This window comes from Hyla sarda, chromosome 8 (genome assembly GCF_029499605.1).
Source record: "Hyla sarda isolate aHylSar1 chromosome 8, aHylSar1.hap1, whole genome shotgun sequence".
In the NCBI taxonomy this organism is placed as follows: Eukaryota; Metazoa; Chordata; class Amphibia; order Anura; family Hylidae; genus Hyla; species Hyla sarda.
The window spans coordinates 90,610,563-90,630,305 of record NC_079196.1 but is presented as its reverse complement, the minus strand read 5'-3'; the positions used below and the strand labels follow the sequence as shown (position 1 = coordinate 90,630,305).

Sequence of the window (19,743 nt, the reverse complement as noted above, 5' to 3'; positions counted from 1 at the left end):
GAATTCAGTTTTGCTATACTGAAGAGATGTGCTACATTACAGGGTACATTTTCTCTAGGATACAAAATCTATTTACTACTCAAGTCCACAAAGCTTGGGTCCTTTTGTCCCCATTTCTTACTTATCTTTATTTATTTACCTTTCTTTTATAAATTATTTTTCAACAACGTAATTCATTACATCATAATTCAGTATAATGTTCTGCGTGTGCTCATAAATGAAGCAGGATATGATCAGTCCAGCATGCACATAGAATATGTACAGTGACCCCTCGACCTACGATGGCCCCGGCATACGATCATTTCAACATGCAATGGTCTCTCAGAGGCCATCGCATGTTGAAGGCAGCATCAACATATGATGCTTTTTTATGTCGGGGCCATCGCATAAACGGCTATCCGGCAGCGCTGACTGATTCAGCTGCCGCCAGATTGCCGTTTACGGTGCCCCGTGAGCTCCGGTTATGTCTCTTACCTGTCCACGGGGCTCCGGCGCGTCCTCTTTGGGATCCCCTGCGTCGTGGGCGCTCTCCATCGTTGTCATCACGTCGCTGCACACGCCGTTTCGTCATCCAATAGGAGCGGCGTGCGTAACAACGTGATGGTGGCAACGGAGCGTGCGGATGCTGGGGAAGCAGAGGCCTTACTGGAGCGTCGGCGACAGCGATGGACGGCGACATCCCGGGCAGTGGTGACGAGCGGTGACGGTCCGGAGCGGCGGGGACAGGTGAGTACAACTTCCTCTAACAGTGGTCTTCAACCTGCAGACCTCCAGATGTTGCAAAACTACAACACCCAGCATGCCCGGACAGCCGCTGGCTGTCCGGGCATGCTGGGTGTTGTAGTTTTGCCACATCTGGAGGTCCGCAGGTTGAAGACCATTGGTATTAAAGGTTGTACTCACCTGTCCCCGCCGCTCCGGACCGTCACCGCTCGTCACTGCTGGCCCTCAACATGCAATGGTTATAACAAACGATGGTGTATACAGATTTGTGTCATTCGTTATCAGTGTGCTTTTGCTGCTTTGTCTTTTGTTGGTCTTGCTATTCTAAATGCACTTACGTATTACTTAGCATTGCTTTAGCTATAAGCAGTTTCTTAATAATAATTCCCTAACACTTCTCAGCCAGTGCTGTATACAAAGACAAGATGAAGTCACTGGAGGCATTTCTACTGCTCATAAAGCACATAGCTATTTCCAGCTCCAGGGTTATCTTGTGGTTTTCCTCCCTCCCATAATTATTTACCCATGCAGCTCGGCGGCCTCTGCCAGCAGTCTGCATCTCTGCTCAGCATTGACAAGTTTCCCCTTCATATTTCACAGCTTATATCAACTGTGTGCGCCTTTCATTAACCACCGATCAGAGGTTTTTCATATCTCTTAAGGCACACGCTGCAGATGTTGGAGGCTGGACCATCTGAGCAGTGCACATCATTGCTGAGTTATCCAAGACGCCTGCGGTTTTCCTTGGGTCACCATATCTGAGCAATGCAGTCTTTCACTGCTAGTGATATGTCCCATCTATTTTACAGTATCACCGGATGACCCGGTGGAGTCTAGATCTTTACGCCATTTATTTCTTTAGTGCCCTCTTCCAGGAAGGATATGGCTCATTTTCCATCTTGCCTTCGGTTACTTGCACTAATAAAACTAACTTGCCGCAAAAGTCGGAACTGAGAAGAATGATGAAAGAAAGCAACTCCTCAAGAGCGTTCTGAATTAGGCAGAATCATTCATGAAGAGTTCTCCAGTTTAGCCATGTAGTGAACCATTCATTTGCCTATGACTCCTGTTTTCCTGTAGTTTTATCTTAATCCGCTTCGAAAAATAAGAGAAGATGCAAAGATGTAAACAATTAAAGTGTAGCAATCACTTTAAAAAAACCTTTGACATGTCCTAGAGGCATGCCAAAAGTTTTGATTGGTCGGAGGTCTACATGTTCAGAACCCGAACAATTGTTAGAATGAGCTGGGAGAAAAGTGCGGCTGACCAAGACAGTCCCATAGACTTACATTGTACAAGTGCACTTGTTCTGGCTAGTTCTGGACATGCAGACCAGACCGCTTTAGGATGGGTGAAGCGCCAAAAAGCGCTGGGTACACTGAAACTGTTTTCATCTTTGCATTTTCTTTCTTATTTTTCCAAGCTAAGGGTGTGTTCACACGTACAGGATCTGCTGCATATTTTCTACAGCTGATTTTGCAACCAGTTGGTTAATCAAAATCAGCAGCACAAAATATGCAGTAGAAAGTGTGAACATACCCTAATTAAGATAAAAGTGCAGGAAAACTGGAGTCATGGCCAAATTCACTAAACTTGAAGGGGTACTCCCTTCAGCACCTGGCATTTGTTTAGAATGCTGGCTGCGGCGACAAAAGCTTGTGACTTCATGGCTATGCCCCCCTCATGCTGGCCATGACGAGGATAGGGGATAAGATGTCTAAGCAAAGCTTAAAAATGTCCAAACAGAGAAAATGAAGAAAATTAGATCACTACACAATGCTGATAATAGTTAAGGGGTTTTAGAAAATTAGGTAATGGAGTAATGGCACTGACCCAGTTAGGACCACTACGATGGTGTCATGAGCAATATTAAAATATTTTTGTAGGTAATATGTGTATATATAATTTTGGAGTCAAATGCACACTGTCATTATTCATGTGAAGCTGCTGCCCCACAGAATTGGACGATTTTTTTTTTTTTTTTTTACTAGGCCATCTTGTTCCCTAGCTTTTTGGGCTGTTTGTTTCTTCGGTTCCCAGTGAGGAGAACAGTGATGACACCACCGTGGGTACCAAAACTGACGTAGATGGCTACGGAACAGAAGGGCCTAAAAATAAACACAAATAAAATCAACCAAATCCATGTAGCAACAGCTCCACATGGATCATAACGGCTTTTTTTTTTTTTTTTTTTTTTTTAAATCTTGCACCCCCTTTTTAACCATGTCCTTGTCTACATGACAAAGCTAAAAAAAAGATCAGTAGAAACTCTCATTATCCCCTTGAAATAGTCATCATTGTGCTGTCTGATTTTAGCCTGAAGCAGTGTATGTTGAGTTAAACATGAGAATTGTCACTTCTCCTGACATGCCTGTTTTAGTAAATACATCCGTATAAAGTAGCATGGTGGAGAGTTATGCCTGTTTCTCTATTTATCCTAGATATGTCTGTATATATTATTAACTTGGCGTTTCCATTCCCCTTGTCAATAGGGTTGTGTCCCTACAGTCTGGCCCTGTCAGCACTGATTGAACAGTGCCGCGCTGTGTAGGTACTTGGGAACATGCCCCAATTGCAGCAGCAACGATAACGATAAAAACTATTCTACAGGGTGGGTCATTTATATGGATACACCTTAATAAAATGGGAATGGTTGGTGATATTAACTTCCTGTTTGTGGCACATTAGTATATGTGAGGGGGGGGGGGACTTTTCAAGATGGGTGGTGACCATGGCGGCCATTTTGAAGTCTGCCATTTTGAATCCAACTTTTTGTTTTTTCAGTAGGAAGAGGGTCATGTGACACATCAAACTTATTGGGAATTTCACAATGAGCAGCACATTGAACACATTTTATAAGTGGTCAGAAACTAACTTGTAAATAACTCATGAAAGAATAAAGTTACGTTAAAACCAAGCACATCATTGTTTTTCTTGTGAAATTCCCAATAAGTTTGATGTGTCACATGACCCTCTTCCTATTGAAAAAACTAAAGTTGGATTCAAAATGTCCGACTTCAAAATGGCCACCATGGTCACCACCCATCTTGAAAAGTTTCCCCCCTCACATATACTAATGTGCCACAAACAGGAAGTTAATATCCCCAACCATTCCCATTTTATTAAGGTGTATCCATATAAATGGCCCACCCTGTAGTGTAAGTAGTTGCTAATGCAAATATGGTGGCCTATGTTGGTTTTGAGTAAATTGAGTAAAAAGTAATTCCAGTTGTTTGGTGGTCTACATCCAAACCGCTTGTTCGTTAGAATTGTTTGGTATTTTCATACTAGCAAAATAATGTAGCTCTGGCAGGATTAAAGGAATTCTATAAAACACCAGGATCAAAGACTCCTCTTCTCGGCATGAACTTTGAAGATTTTTATAGAACAGTTACAGAAACTTCGTAAAGTTTCTTATCCACATATTACTTAATATTTGACTTTCATCAAGTAAAAGGTTAAGTAAAATCTATCATAAGAATGTCAATAATGCTGAGCTTACTACTCCTCCAATGTCCCAGGAGCTCCTCTGCATACATCAGAGCCAAACCGATGGAACCATGCCCAAGGGTGTGTGTCTCGGTTTGACTTTGTGTGATCATTGCTGATGTATACAGAACATTTTGTTTGTTCGGTGCACATACAACACAAAGATTTGGAATGCATTGTGAGTAGACTTTGCGGTAAGATGTCACCAGGAAGATATGCATTTGAAAAGTCATACACTTAAGTGTGTTTATGTAGCCTGGGCCCAGCTGAGTTAATAAAGTATTTATTTAGCAGGTAACTTATTGTTAATAACCTGTATATAGGGTTTGTTTATAATTGTAAACACACTTATTGCATCTCCATGAATAGTTTATACAAATCTGGCATAGATTTGGTCTCTTGCCACCATTTGCCTTCCAGTGGCTTTTGGTCACGTCTGCCATAGACATATGTTAGCAAGTGTGTGCTTGTTGATAAAAAAGTGTGCTTCCAAAATAACTACTTCTCTAGTAGACAGTATAAAAATGCATGTACTCTTTCAAATGTTTTTCTCTTTAAAATAAAATATGATAGCATATTGCTAGGATGTCCTCTTTTTCTGATAAGGGACCCAACCAATAAAATTAAAGGGACCTTCACCGTGATGCTCTTGGCCAAACACAATGCAGAGAACTGTTGTAGAGATCCATTCAAATGATTTTAATTTTTTTTAATTAAAGTGTACCTGTCATCCGCATACATGTAGGTATTACCATTATATGTATATTTGTAATATACATTGATTAAAAAATGTATATTTTTGTCCCTGCAGCTATTGTTTGCGTGTCTTTATAAGGAGTCCAAAAACAGGAAGTGATGGTGGACAACTGAGGCTCTATGACATGCTATGGGCTCACACATGAGGATGATTGACAAGCCAGGAGCCTGAACAGAGCCCTACTTGTCCTGTCCTTCCTGTATTTGGACTCTTCACAGGCAATAGCTGCAGGGACAGCACTTTTTCACCCATAAATATACACATTTTTTAACCTATGTATACTACAAATATACATATTATTGTATTATCTACATTATATAAAAAGTTTAAATATTTTATTGGCATACATAAAAAACATACAGTTGACATCAGCAATAGTCTACCATACAGATAATTAATATCTCCCAGATAAATTATATTGGTACCCTTAACTTAATATTTGGTTACACAGCCTTTGGAAAAAATAACTGAAATCAGTCGCTTCCTATAACCATTAATAAGCTTCTTACACCTCTCAGCCGGAATGTTGGACCACTCTTCCTTTGCAAACTGCTCCACGTCTCTCTTATTGGAAGGGCGCCTTTTCCCAACAGCAATTTTAAGATCTCTCCACAGATGTTCAATGGGATTTAGATCTGAACGAATTGCTGGCCACTTCAGAACTCTCCAGCGCTTTGTTGCCATCCATTTCTGAGTGCTTTTTGACGTATGTTTGGGGTCGTTGTCCTGCTGGTAGACCCAAGATCTCGGACGCAAACCCAGCTTTCTGACACTAGGCTGTACTGTATGACCCAAAATCCATTGGTAATCCTCAGATTCCTTGATGCCTTGCACACATTCATGGAGGGGGCTACTTCTCTCCCTATCTGTGTATATTATATGTGTGTGAGACTTGTCGCGTAGGTCTGTCAGGGCTGGAAGTAGCAGCTGGAACCCGCCCCAAAACTGTCTTTACCAGTATTATTCTGTATATAATTTGGGCAGCATAAAACTGACGAGAGGTTCCCTTTAACTTAGTTTATATGTGGCGCAATTGAGAAATGATGCCTGTGGGTCTGAAGAATTGTTGAGACTTGTTTTGCATTATTTAAATTACATACGGTGTATGTTTTGCCATATATAGGCCAAATACCTCTTTGTAATATGTGCACAATTTTTCACCTATTTCTTTATCTATTTCAGAAGAGAAAATAATCCTGTCCAAAAAGGAAAAAACAAAACAAAGGCGAGAAAGATGGTTACAGAGTAAGTAAGAGTTTCAGCGAATTTTTGCAGAAAAAAAGTATTGTTTTTACGAAAACCCATGTGGTTCTATGATCTGAAACTGAAGCAGAACCAAAATAAATGATTGATTTTTGTGACACTGTAACTGGGCCACTTTCATCAAATATACCAGATCCAGTAACTCCAGTTATTAAGTTCTATTGTTACAATCTCTATTGTAATAAATGTTCCATGAGCTAAGCTCCAGGCATGGAAAATATCTGTATTATTCATGATTTCAACATAGAAGTGCATTCATCCCCTTTACTTATTGTCATTTGTAAGCATGGGTACTGTAGCCTCAGCAATTGCATTTTGTTAAATCCAGGCTATCATCTAGGTGCTCTAAGGTTGGGAGAAAGTGAAGCTTAGCTGTTCATAGGGTGCATGCACACCACGTTTTTGCAATACAGTTCCCATATCAGGTTTTTGATGAAAAACAGATTCCTCAAAACCTGACTAAACTGTATCAAAACGTGTGTACAAATTTTAACCTGTATACGGTTTGAAAAATGATATCTGGATGCATCCGTTTTTTAACCCCTTCAGGACATAGGGCGTATCCATACGCCCCCGTTTCCAAGTCCTTAAGGACCGAGGGCGTATGGATACGCCCTGAGCATTTCCGGCCCCCGCCGCTAGCTGGAGTGGAGCCGGTGCCGGATGCCTGCTGAAATCGTTCAGCAGGCATCCCGGCATATCGCCCAGGGGGGTCATTATGTCCCCCCCATGTCGGCGATTGCTGCAGATCGCTGGACAATTCAGTCCAGCGATCTGCGGCGGATTCCGGGTCAATCGGGTCTCCAGTGACCCGGATTTATTGGCTGATCGGGGCCGTCTCTGACGGCCCCCGAACAGCCAGAGCCAGCAGGGGTGAGGTGGCACTGGTGCCACCTCACGATCGCCCTGATTCGTCGGCCGGATTACCGGCCGACCAATCAGGGCGCCTGCTGCGGGTGTCACTCCCGCAACCCCCTCCGCCCCTCTTCCGGAGGACGTGAGCGGGTGCGGGACGTGCACCCCGGGTGCTGGGGACCCCGATCCCCGGCGTCCCTGTTGGAATCGGGGCCCCAGGAGCGGCGGCGACGACGAGGGACTGACCTGATGCGGCTGGATCGTTGGAGGTGAGTGACAGCCTCCTGCTGTTGCTTAGCAACAGCTCCCAGCATGCAAAAAGGGCATGCTGGGAGCTGTAGTTATGCAACAGCAGGAGGCAGACCACCACAACTCCCAGCATGCCCATGTAGTTTTGCAACAGCTGGAGGCACATTTTTCTATGGAAAAGTGTACCTTCAGCTGTTGTAGAACTACAACTCCCAGCTTGCACAATCAGCTATAGTGCATGCTGGGAGTTGTAGTGGTGCATCTGGTGGTTGCATAACTACAACTCCCAGCATGCCCGTTGGCTGTCGGTGACTGCTGAGAGTTGTAGTTTTGCAACAGCTGAAGGCACACTGAGTTAAGTAGCAAACCAGTGTGTCTCCAGCTGTTGCATAACTACGATCCCCAGCATCCCCAGCCAAAGTAGTATGCCTCCGGCTGTTGCATAACTACAAGACCCAGCATGCCTTCCGCTGTCCGTACATGCTGGGGGTTGTAGCTTTTGCAACAGCTGAAGGCACACTGGTTGCAAAACACTGAGTTTGTTACCAAACTCGGTGTTTCACAACCTGTGTGCCTCCAGCTGTTGCAAAACTACAACTCCCAGCATGCACTGATAGACCGTACATGCTGGGAGTTGTAGTTTTGCAACAGCTGGATGTTCCCCCCCCCCCCCCCCCCCCCCCAATGTGAATGGACAGGGTACACTCACATGGGCAGAGGATTACAGTAAGTATCTGGCTGCAAGTTTGAGCTGCGGCAAATTTTCTGCCGCAGCTCAAACTGCCAGCGAGAAACTACTGTGAACCCCTGCCCGTGCGACTGTACGCTAAAAACACTACACTAAAAAAAAAAAAGGAAAAAACAATACATATACACAAACCCCTACACAGCCACCCTCCCCAATAAAAATGAAAAACGTCTGGTACGTCACGGTTTCCAAAACGGAGCCTCCAGCGGTTGCAAAACTACAACTCCCAGCATGCACTGATAGACCGTACATGCTGGGAGTTATAGTTTTGCAACAGCTGGATGTTCCCCCCCCAATGTGAACGTACAGGGTACACTCACATGGGCGAAGGTTTACAGTAAGTATCCGGCTGCAAGTTTGAGCTGTGGCAAATTTTCTACCGCAGCTCAAGCTGCCAGCGAGAAACTACTGTGAACCCCCCGCCCGTGCGACTGTACCCTAAAAACACTACACTAACAAAAAATAAAACAAAAAGTAAAAAACACTACATATACACATACCCCTACACAGCCCCCCTCCCCTCCCCAATAAAAATGAAAGCGTCTGGTACGCCACTGTTTCCTGAACGGAGCCTCCAGCTGTTGCAAAACAACTACTCCTAGTATTGCCAGATAGCCACTGACTGTCTAGGCATGCTGGAAGTTTTACAACAGCTGGAGGCACCCTGTTTGGGAATCACTGGCATAGAATACCCCTATGTCCACCCCTATGCAAGTCCCTAATTTAGGTCTCAAATGCACATGGTGCTCTCACTTTGGAGCCCTGCCGTATTTCAAGGCAACAGTTTAGGGTCACATATGGGGTATCGCCGTACTCAAAAGAAATTGGGCTTCAAATTTTGGGGGGTATTTTCTGCTATTACCCTTTTTAAAAATGTAAAAATTTTGGGAAACCAAGCATTTTAGGTAAAAAAATTTTTTTTTTTTTTACATATGCAAAAGTCGTGAATCACCTGTAGGGTATTAAGGTTCACATTACCCCTTGTTACGTTCCCCGAGGGGTCTAGTTTCCAAAATGGTATGCCATGTGTTTTTTTTTTTTTTTTTGCTGTCCTGGCACCATAGGAGCTTCCTAAAGGTGACATGCCCCCCCCAAAAACCATTTGTCGCTCCTTCCCTTCTGAGCCCTATACTGCACCCACTGAACAATTAACATAGACATATGAGGTATGTGCTTACTCAAGAGAAATTGGGTTTCAAATACAAGTAAAAATTTTCTCCTTTTTACCCCTTTCAAAAATTCAAAAATTGGGTCTACAAGAACATGCGAGTGTAAAAAATGAAGATTTTGAATTTTCTCCTTCACTTTGCTGCTATTCCTGTGAAACACCTAAAGGGTTAAAACACTTACTGAATGTCATTTTGAATACTTTGGGGGGTGTAGTTTTAATAATGGGGTAATTTGTGGGGTATTTCTAATATGAAGACCCTTCAAAACACCTTCAAAACTGAACTGGTCCCTGAAAAATAGTGAGTTTGAAAATTTTGTGAAAAAATTCAAAATTGCTGCTGAACTTTGAAGCCCTCTGGTGTCTTCCAAAAGTAAAAACTCATAAATTTTATGATGCAAACATAAAGTAGACATATTGTATATGTGAACCAACAAAAAATGTATTTTGAATATCCATTTTCCTTACAAGCAGAGAGCTTCAAAGCAATCAGAATGATAACTAAAAGCATTCCAGAGTTATTAATGTTTAAAGTGACAGTGGTCAGATTTGCAAAAAACGCTCTGGTCCTTAAGGTGTAAAATGGCCTGGTCCTTAAGGGGTTAAGAAAAAAAAGTATACATTTTTAACTTTTCACTCCATTTTGAATAAAGTTTCACTTGTTTGATTGAAATTCCAAGAGAAAAAACTGTGCAAAGTCAAAAACCGTATAGTGAAAACCGGATGGAACCCTACGCACATACAGTTCTGTATGGTTCCCATTGACTCCAATGTTAAAAAAAAAAAAAAAAAAAAAGGTATACGGTTTAATACAGTTTTTCACCCGTACCAAAAACCGTGGTAGACTACGATTTTGGGTATGGGTAAAAAAAACGGACAAAACCGTATAAGACGCAAAACGGACTAAACCGGATGATGCGTTTGACATACGGTTTACAATGTTAAGTCAATGCATACTATTTTCTATACAGTTCCATGCGGTTTTTAACTTGAAACCATATACTGGAACTGTATAGCAAAGACGCGGTGTGCATGCACCCTGACAGACAAGTGTCCAAATAGAAATCACTTTCCTTAGATCAATAGTACAGGTGAAGAAATCACACTTTGTAATGTATCTTATAGAAAAATGCTTCTTTGTACAGTTACAAGATGCCACACACTGTCTTTCCTAAAGGGGTTATTTAGGCTTTTAAAATTAATGTCTTATTCCCTGGATGGATCACGCATATAAGGAAACCCCTGGCACTGCTCAGGTAGGCTTTGCCCAGGTATACTGCTTCCCAGCTGTTTTATTTTCTTCCTTCTGGTGGTGCTCCAGCAGCTTCCTTATGGAGTTCAAATAGATTCAGTGCAAGTTGGGAAGACAAAAAGTTCAAGGCCTTCACCATTTGGAGGTGTGTTCTTTATAGATCTACCCATTGAGCAGACAAAGGGAGTGGAGAAATTATGATTCTGCGCAATAAAAACATGATAAATTAGTGTTGGGAAATTATATAAGTTAGACTGTTAAAGGTGGAAGGAATATACACCTGTAAGTGACGAGCTGTTTATAAGAGTAGGGTCACACGTGCTGTATTGTGCTGCGTATTTTCCTACCCATTGAAGTCAATGGAAAGCAAAATCATCTGTGTATTTTGTCACCCATTGACTTCAATGAGTAAGAAAATATGCAGCAGCAAAATACGGCATGTGTGACCCTACCCTAAAATGTGGCTGACAGCACACTAAAGGAATAGTAGTGGTTAGCATAAAGGGAATACAAATATTCCAACATAGGCGCACGTATGGATGTATTGTATAGTAACTGCTAGTTTGATATTGTGGATATTTAATAGAAACCGCTGGGAAAGTTTTTATTCTTTTTACATTTCTTGCATTTGTTTAATAGTAAAAAATAAGATCATTTTCTGGCTCTCCCAGTCTTAAAAGGTTAATAAGGGGGCTGATATTACACCCTGTTCTTATTACGGGACATCCTGGAGCACCAGAAGGCTTTCTTTTCTTTTTTAACATAGTTTTAAAGCTACCCAGTCCAGCGTCAGAGCCCACGTAAGCACACGCATAAAAGCAAATCATGGAAGTGAGCCATGGCAGCTGTTCCAGTGCACAGTGATAGCTGGGGTGGATAATTTACTGTGTGTCAGCAGCATGTTTCTATTGCACCTCAACATCTGTCTTCAATTGCACTTTGCGCCTGGCTTCCCTCCACTTCAATTCAAGCTGACCTCTTCTTATTCAGCGTTTAAAGCCTTTCTCCATAGCAGTTAACCACTGTGCAGCCTACCTAAACCTTCACAGCACAGAGACGGGTTTCCAAACAGAGCTTTTGTTATCCTTACTCTTAAGGGGACCCTTAACACCTCCTATTATCCTGTCATCTAAAGCATCTGTTTGTGTATTGTGACGTGTACACAAATGTGGGAAAAAACCCTATTCTTCAATGTGTACTGTGGGAAAAAGTTCAAAATACAGTATATTATTAGTAAATCTGGCATAATGTTTTGTATTTGTAAATATGTATTGCTGTATACAATATTGGACTAGCTATCTATCATGTTGTATGCACTTCAATGTCGAGGGAACTTAAAGAGTGTATTCACATATATACTGTGTTCAATAATTTTGTTTATATTAAAATCTTCAGCAGATCGTGTATGTGTGAATGTACCCTAAAAGGCTACTGAAAACCTCTCCTCTTCATGGCATACTACATATCAGGACTGAACATGACCTTGTAGCTTCGTTCTAAAAACAGTCATTTGGATCCCATTACTGTGTCATTTAGATTATAGCTTCTTCCCGCTGGGCTGACGTATGATCACAGATGCCAGTAAATAGAGTAAACAGGCAAAGTTGGCAATGTAACTAACTAGTGTCGCTCTTTTTTTGAAGAGGCAGACTGGAAGAAGAGGCATTTTTAAAGGTGTTTTATGGACTTTGATATTGATGGCCTAGCAATATGAGATTAGTTGGATTCCAACACTGATCAGATGACTAAAGGTGGCTGTTATGCCCGGTAGTACTGAGGCTCTCTGTAACTCTGTCCTATTTAAAGGGGAACTCCAACGCTAAACATCTTATCCCCTATCAAAAGGATAGGGGATAAGATGTTAGATCGTGGGGATCCCACCGCTGGGGACCCACGCAATCTCTCCTGCAGCACCCCTGTTTTTCAGCTGCACAGAGCAAGGATTGCTCTGTGGCTGATGACAGGCGGTGCAGGGGACGGAGTATCATGACGTCACGGCTCTGCACCCTCGTGACACCACGCACCCTCCCATAGACTTGTATTGAGGGGGTGGGTGATGTCACGAGGGGATGGAGCCTTGACATCACGATACATCATTCCCTGCACCGCCCATCATCAGCCACAGAACGATCCTTGCTCTGTGCAGCTGAAAAATGGGGGTGAGGAGAGATTAACATGAGCTAACATCTTATCCCCTATCCTTTTGAGAGTACCCCTTTAAGTACACTGCCCAAAAAAATAAAGGGAACCCTAAGAACACATCCAAGATCTGAATGAATGAACTAATCATATGAAATACTTTAGTCTTTTCATAGTTTAATGTGCTGACAACAAAATCACAAAAATTATTAATGGAAATCAAATTTATCAACCCATGGAGGTCTGGATATGGAGTCACACTCAAAAAGTGGAAACCACACTACAGGCTGATCCAACGTTGATGTAATGTCCTTTAAACATGTCAAAATGAGGCTCAGTAGTGTGTGTGGCCTCCACGTGCCCGTAGGACCTCCCTACAATGCCTGGGCATGCTCCTGATGAGGTGGCAGATGGTCTCCTGAGGGATGTCCTCGCAGACCTGGACTAAAGCATCTGCCAACTCCTGGACAGTCTGTGGTGCAACGTGGCATTGGTGGATGGGGCGAGACATAATGTCCTAGATGTGCTCATTCGGATTCAGGTCTGGGGAATGGGCGGGCCAATCCATAGCATCAATGCCTTCCTTTTGCAGGAACTGCTGATACACTCCAGCCACATGAGGTCTAGCATTGTCTTGCATTAGGAGGAACCCAGGGCCAACTGCACCAGCATACGGTCTCACAAGAGGTCTGAGCATCTTGTCTCGGTACCTAATGGCAGTCAGGCTTCCTCTGGCAAGCACATGGAGAAAATGCCACCCCACACCATTCCTGAACCACCGCCAAACCGGTCATGCTGGAGGATGTTGCAGGCAACAGAACGTTCTCCACTGCATCTCCAGACTGTCACATCTGTCACGTGCTCAGTGTGAACCTGCTTTCATCTGTGAAGAGCACAGGGTGCCAGTGGCGAATTTGCCAATCTTGGTGTTCTTTGGCATATGCCAAACGTCCTGCACGGTGTTGGGCTGTAAGCACAATCCCGACCTGTGGACGTCGGGCCCTCATACCACCCTCATGGAGTCTGTTTCTGACCATTTGAGTGGACACATGAACATTTGTGGCCTGCTGGAGGTCATTTTGCAGGGCTCTGGCAGTGCTCCTCCTTGCACAAAGGTGGAGATAGTGGTCCTGCTGCTGGATAGTTGCCCTCCTACGGCCTCCTCCACGTCTCCTGATGTACTGACCTGTCTCCTGGTAGCACCTCCATGCTCTGGACACTACCCTGTCAGACACAGAATACCTTCTGGCCACAGCTCGCATTGATGTGCCATCCTGGATGAGCTGCACTACCTGAACTTGTGGGGGTTGTAGACTCAGTCTCATGCTACCGCCAGCATTCAAAAGTGACCAAAACATCAGTCAGGAAGCATAGGAACTGAGAAGTGGTCTGTGGTCACCACCTGCAGAACCACTCCTTTATTGGGAGTGTCTTGCTAATTTCCTATAATTTCCACCAGTTGTCTGTTCCATTTGCACAACAGCATGTGAAATTGATTGTCAATCAGTGTTGCTTCCTGAGTGAACAGTGTGATTTCACAGGAGTGTGATTGACTTGGAGTTACATTGTGTTGTTTTAGTGTTCCCTTTATTTTTTTGAGCAGTGTATATGAAGTTAAGCTTCAATACCATGCACATCTGCTAGCAAATAGTACAAAGCAGTTTCTGGTAAACAGTGAAAGGTCCCAAAATTGAACAGTCGCTTTAATCATTTATCAAGGGTTACGAATAAAATCCCTTTAGACAACTTCTGATGCCTCTGTTTACATGTCAGTCATTCAAGTTACTCTTTAAGAACTTTGCTTTTTCTTTACTTTTGATTTACTTTTGGAATTTGCACGGCAACTATTTACAAAACATATCCTTTTCCTAGAAATAGAATCCTTAAAACTGGCCCAACTGGAAAAAAAGGCACAAGCCAAGAGAAAAGCTACACCCGTTGTAGGGGACTTGCAAGCCCTCGTGGATGCCTTACCTGAGCTGTCGGAACTAACCTCTGCTCGTAAACCCAAAGCACCTAGGAAGCAGCCTAAGGAGTAAGTTGTTGTTTTTTCCTTTTACTGAATTATTCTTAATTTAGATAATTATGTTCATATATTCAAGCTAGATGGAGTTACTGGCGTATTAACTAATATTGATGCACTACTGATATGTTATATAAGCATAGTGTGGCCTTTATACAATGCCTGAATGTATAATGCCATGCCTCAATATTCAGTCTCAAGTCAGTGCAAAGAAAGGTGCACATCCTTCCAGTTGTCTGTGTCTGCTCCCCTTCTGTATTCGGCTGTGCTGAACCATTATTTTGGTGTTTATTTTAGCCAAACTGCATATATCTCAGCCACAAATGTCCAGCATTTCCATCCCCTATCGCTGCTTGCATTTGATTGACAGCCTCTGTTTTGTGAGCTGTAGCGGATGGATATCCTGGGCACTTAAAGCATTCACTTGTGCACTTGCTTCTTATGTATCTATATGACAAACAATCTAAATTGCACGCTCATACAACACTTGAAGAATGTCAGGGTTATATTACAGGAGTACTCCAGACATAAAAAAAATTTCATATCAACTAGTGCCAGAAAGATTTGTAAAATACTTCTATTTAAAAATCTTAATCCTTCCAGTACTTATCAGCTGTTTTATGATCTACAGGAAGTTGTGTAGTTGTTTTCAGTCTGTCCACAGTTATCTCTGCTGACACCTCTGTCTGTGTCTGGAACTGTCTAGAGCAGGAGAGGTTGGCTTTGGGAATTTGATCCTTTTCTGGACAGTTTCTGACACAAAGGTGGCAGTAGAGAGCCCTGTGGTAAGACTGGAAAGAACTACACAACTTCCCCTGGAGCATACAGCAGGTGATAAGTGCTAGAAGGATTAAGATGCTTAAAGGGGTACTCCACCCCTAGACATCTTATCCCCTATCCAAAGGATAGGGGATAAGATGTCTGATCGCTGGGGACCCCCACAATATAGCATGCAGCCCCCACCTGTTTGTTGTCCAGAAGCGCTGGAGGGTCTGGGTCGCGACCACGGGAACGGAAGTCCGTGACGTCACGACTCCGCCCCCGTGTGACGTCACGTCCCGTGCCCTCGATGCAAGTCTATGGGAGGGGGCGTAACGGCAGTCACGCCCCCTCCCATAGACTTGCATTGAGGGGACGGGACGTGACGTCACACGGGGCGGAGTCGTGACGTCACAGACTTCCGTTCCCGTGGTCGCAACCCAGACCCTTCAGTGCTTCTGGACAAGCGGCGGGACCCCAGCGATCAGACATCTTATCCCCTATGCTTTGGATAGGGGATAAGATGTCTAGGGGTGGAGTACCCCTTTAAATGGAAGTATTTTACAAATCTGTTTCTGGCACCAGTCGATTTAAAGAAAAAAGGGTATCCCTTTAGTATAATCCTGACATTATTTAAGTGTTGTATGGACGTGCAATTTATAACAAACAAACAATTTCTTTATTAAAAAAAAAAAGTGCGCAAGTAAATGCTTCAGATGTTCAAATACACTGTAACACGAATCACAGTTTTGGGCAACAATGTGTTGTGGTTTTTGTTTTGTTTTTTGATTGTTTTTTGTTTTTGTCTTTTTGCAAAAAGTAGGAATGTGACCATGTTGTGTACTTGGCTAATATTAGGATATAGAACATATTTAGGATGAATCTATTAACTTAAAAAAAAAGTTGAGTGGGATTTTACATGCAACTAGTAGACACAGGCAAAATCATATGCTTGTACTTGTGCTGGTAGGTAAATAAATTCTGATTTTCATCTGTGATCATTGGCTCAGGAGATTTTCATGTATACATATTAGTAGATGACCAACGGCTTGTGGCAACTGCTCCCTTAGGGAAATTCTACTTTTGGCCAATCTGTCTTCCCCTTGAGAATATTTTGCGTGGGAATATCTGACATCCTTTATAGATATTGCTGATGAAAACTCTGGAATTTAAAGGTAATCTGTCATGATGATCAACCTGTCAGACCAATGTATCAGCATGTTGCTGCATCCACAGAATACTGCGGGGGTGCGCCTTGTTTCCTGACATGCTTTATGTATTCACATTCATGGCTCCGTCATTGCAAAGTGCATGCTGGTTTTTGAGCTTTGACTTTGAGGTGTTCAGTGTTAGACCAGTTTGTATGTATTTGTACGTACATATATATGTGTGTGTGTATACAGTGGTCCCTCAACATACGATGGTAATCTGTTCCAAATGGACCATCGTTTGTTGAAACCATCGTATGTTGAGGGATCCGTGCAATGTAAAGTATAGGACAGTGGTCTACAACCTGCGGACCTCCAGATGTTTCAAAACTACAATGCCCGGACAGCCAAAGGCTATCCGGGCATGCTGGGAGTTGTAGTTTTGCAATATCTGGAGGGAGGCCCGCAGGTTGAAGACCACTGGTATTGAAGGTTATACAGTACTCACCTGTCCCCGCCGCTCCGGACCGTCGCCGCTCGTCACAGCTGCCCTGGATGTCTCCTTCCATCGCTGTCGCCGCATCCTCGGGGTGTCCCGGACGCTCCGGCAACGCCTCTGCTTCCCCGGCATCCTCGCTCTCCGTCACCGCCATCACGTCGCTACGCACGCCGCTCCTATTGGATGACGGGACGGCGTGCGCAGCGACGTGATGACGACGATGGAGAGCGCCGACGATGCAGGGGATCCCGAAGAGGACGCGCCGGATCACCGAGGACAGTTAAGTGATTGTCAGCAGACCACACGGGGCACCGTAAACTGATATCTGGTGGCAGCTGAAGTAGTCAGCGCTGCCGGATAGCCGTTTATGTGATGGCCCCGACATACAAAAGCATCGTATGTTGATGCTGCCTTCAATATGCGATGGCCTCTGAGAGGCCATCGTATGTTGAAATGATCGTATGTCGGGGCCATTGTAGGTCGGGGGGGGGGGTCACTATGTGTGTGTGTGTGTGTGTGTGTGTGTGTATATGTATATATATATATATATATATATCCTCAAAGAAGTGGAAGCGGCACTCCAAGATCACATCAAAGTAGTGGTTTATTCACTCATCTGTGTAAGCGACGTTTCGGCTTATCAATAAAGCCTTTCTCAAGCATGAAACAACAGTGCAAAAGTGGTGTATATATACCCACCCCCCGATTGCACATGCAACAAGGAGGGGGCGTGTGCTCAAAATACAATAACAATAGTAATAAAACAGATCAGAGACCACAATCGGTCATGTATAACAATATAAACAGTGAAGGGTGGTGAACCCATATACAATATTAAGTCCACAAACGTGCGATCATGTGTGGTACAATCAAGTAGTGTACATAATATCTTATAATTGATGTCTTGGTCCGGCATCAAGGGCGGCGCTCACCTGTTGACATGAACCTCCTCAGCCAATGGAAGCTCCGCAGTGCTTCTCGTAGGTCTCGCTTGTAAACAAAGCTTGTGCGCATGTATCGGAACGTCACATCCGCTTGCAACCGGAAGTTGTAGGCGATCATATGTTCGCTTAGAGACGTAATGAGGAATGCCCCCAGCGCATGCGTATAGCTCCGACTTGACTAGATTTTCGCCATCTTTAACACTGGTACCAGTAATCACCAACATCTCTTATGGCAAAATGTGTAAATAAGGTAAATATGTTACACTGGATGACCATCCTAATTAATCAAAAGCCCAAGGCAGATCATAATCATTATACTTAATAAGAATACATTATAAGAATACAGTATTGTTCATTTTACTAGAGATTGTGTATGGTATGTTCATCGGCAGGTCCCTTATCTTTGGGGCTCTGATCATTGTATTATCCTGACAGTTTTGGTGCTGTGGCATGAATCTGTTATGGCAAGCGCCTTGCAAGCTTAAGGGGATCACCTACGCCCTATTGTCAACATCCCTATCCAGGGGTTATGTGACACTCTTGGGCCTCTTGTGGTGTTTCCCAATAATATCAGTTTGCACTAACAAGCCAGGACAGTATATCACCCCCTAGGGACAGAAAACTTATTCCCACACACAATCAATCTTTAAATAATGGATACTGCCTGTCAAAGTCATATCCTAATCTAGGTCTTCCAGTGCAACATATAACACCTGGAAACAAAAGATGGGGACACGGGGTCAGCGGAGAAATAAAAAAGAGACCTTTGAATGAGTATCCTCAAATGTATCCATGGCTTGATATGTGTTCATTGTGTCAACGGTGAGTCGCCTTCTTGTGTCCGGACAGAATAATAACGATCTGAAAGTGATAGAAATAATATACATTAATAAAGTAAATATTTAAAAATATTATAAAAAATATATAAAAGAAAAATACCCTACTACGGGATTGCTAACATCCACCAACTGGGTGCACCAAGTCGGGCGACTTTGACCTGTATATATCTCAAAGCGTCATCTAATTGAATACACGGACTGGAAAGTCCATGTTTAATCCACCTGGGTACAGTGAGCCAAGTTTGTGTATCCACATGACCTCTTTTTGTTTAAGAAGTTTAATTCTATTGCCCCCTCGTCTGGGCATCGGAACCTGTTCTAGAATAGAAAACCTTAGCTGATTGATGGCATGTTTTGTTTCAATAAAGTGTCTAGGAATCGGGAATTCAGTTTTTTGGGTTCTGATGGAAGATTTATGGTTATTCAATCTTGTTTTACATTCCGTGCTGGTCTCTCCCACATATAGTAAATTGCACGGACATGTGATGACATATATAACATGGTCTGACCTACATGTGACATGTTGTTTAATTTTAAATTTTTGGAGTGTTTGTGGATGAACAAAAAATTCTCCTTTGTTCATAAGATTACAGTTGTCACAGCCCAGACAGGGATAACAACCTGGTTTGAGCTGTGAAGCCAAATCAATTTTTCTGGGGGAAATGTCAGACTTGACCAGTCTATCTCTTAGATTGGTCAACCTTCTATATGAAAGAAGGGGAGGATTAGAGAGTTCCGGTATATTAGAATAGGTATGTGACAGTACCGACCAATGTTTATGTATAATTTGTGCAATGTCGCCACTAATGGTATTATATGTGGAGATGAATGGAATTCTCTTCAAATTGTTTTCACGATATGCAGTTTGTAATAATTGTGACTTCTCGA

General features: G+C 43.0%; 1 protein-coding gene across 1 annotated transcript in view; it reads left to right on the top strand.

The window, feature by feature from the left end:
- The window catches only part of SLX9 (SLX9 ribosome biogenesis factor), a 145,929-nt gene that overhangs the window by 84,227 nt on the left and 41,959 nt on the right, over positions 1-19,743 (top strand). The window contains exons 3-4 of the mRNA XM_056534914.1: positions 6,152-6,214; positions 14,516-14,678. Coding sequence (XP_056390889.1) covers positions 6,152-6,214; positions 14,516-14,678 — 226 coding nt within the window. The remainder of the gene's footprint in view (positions 1-6,151; positions 6,215-14,515; positions 14,679-19,743) is intronic.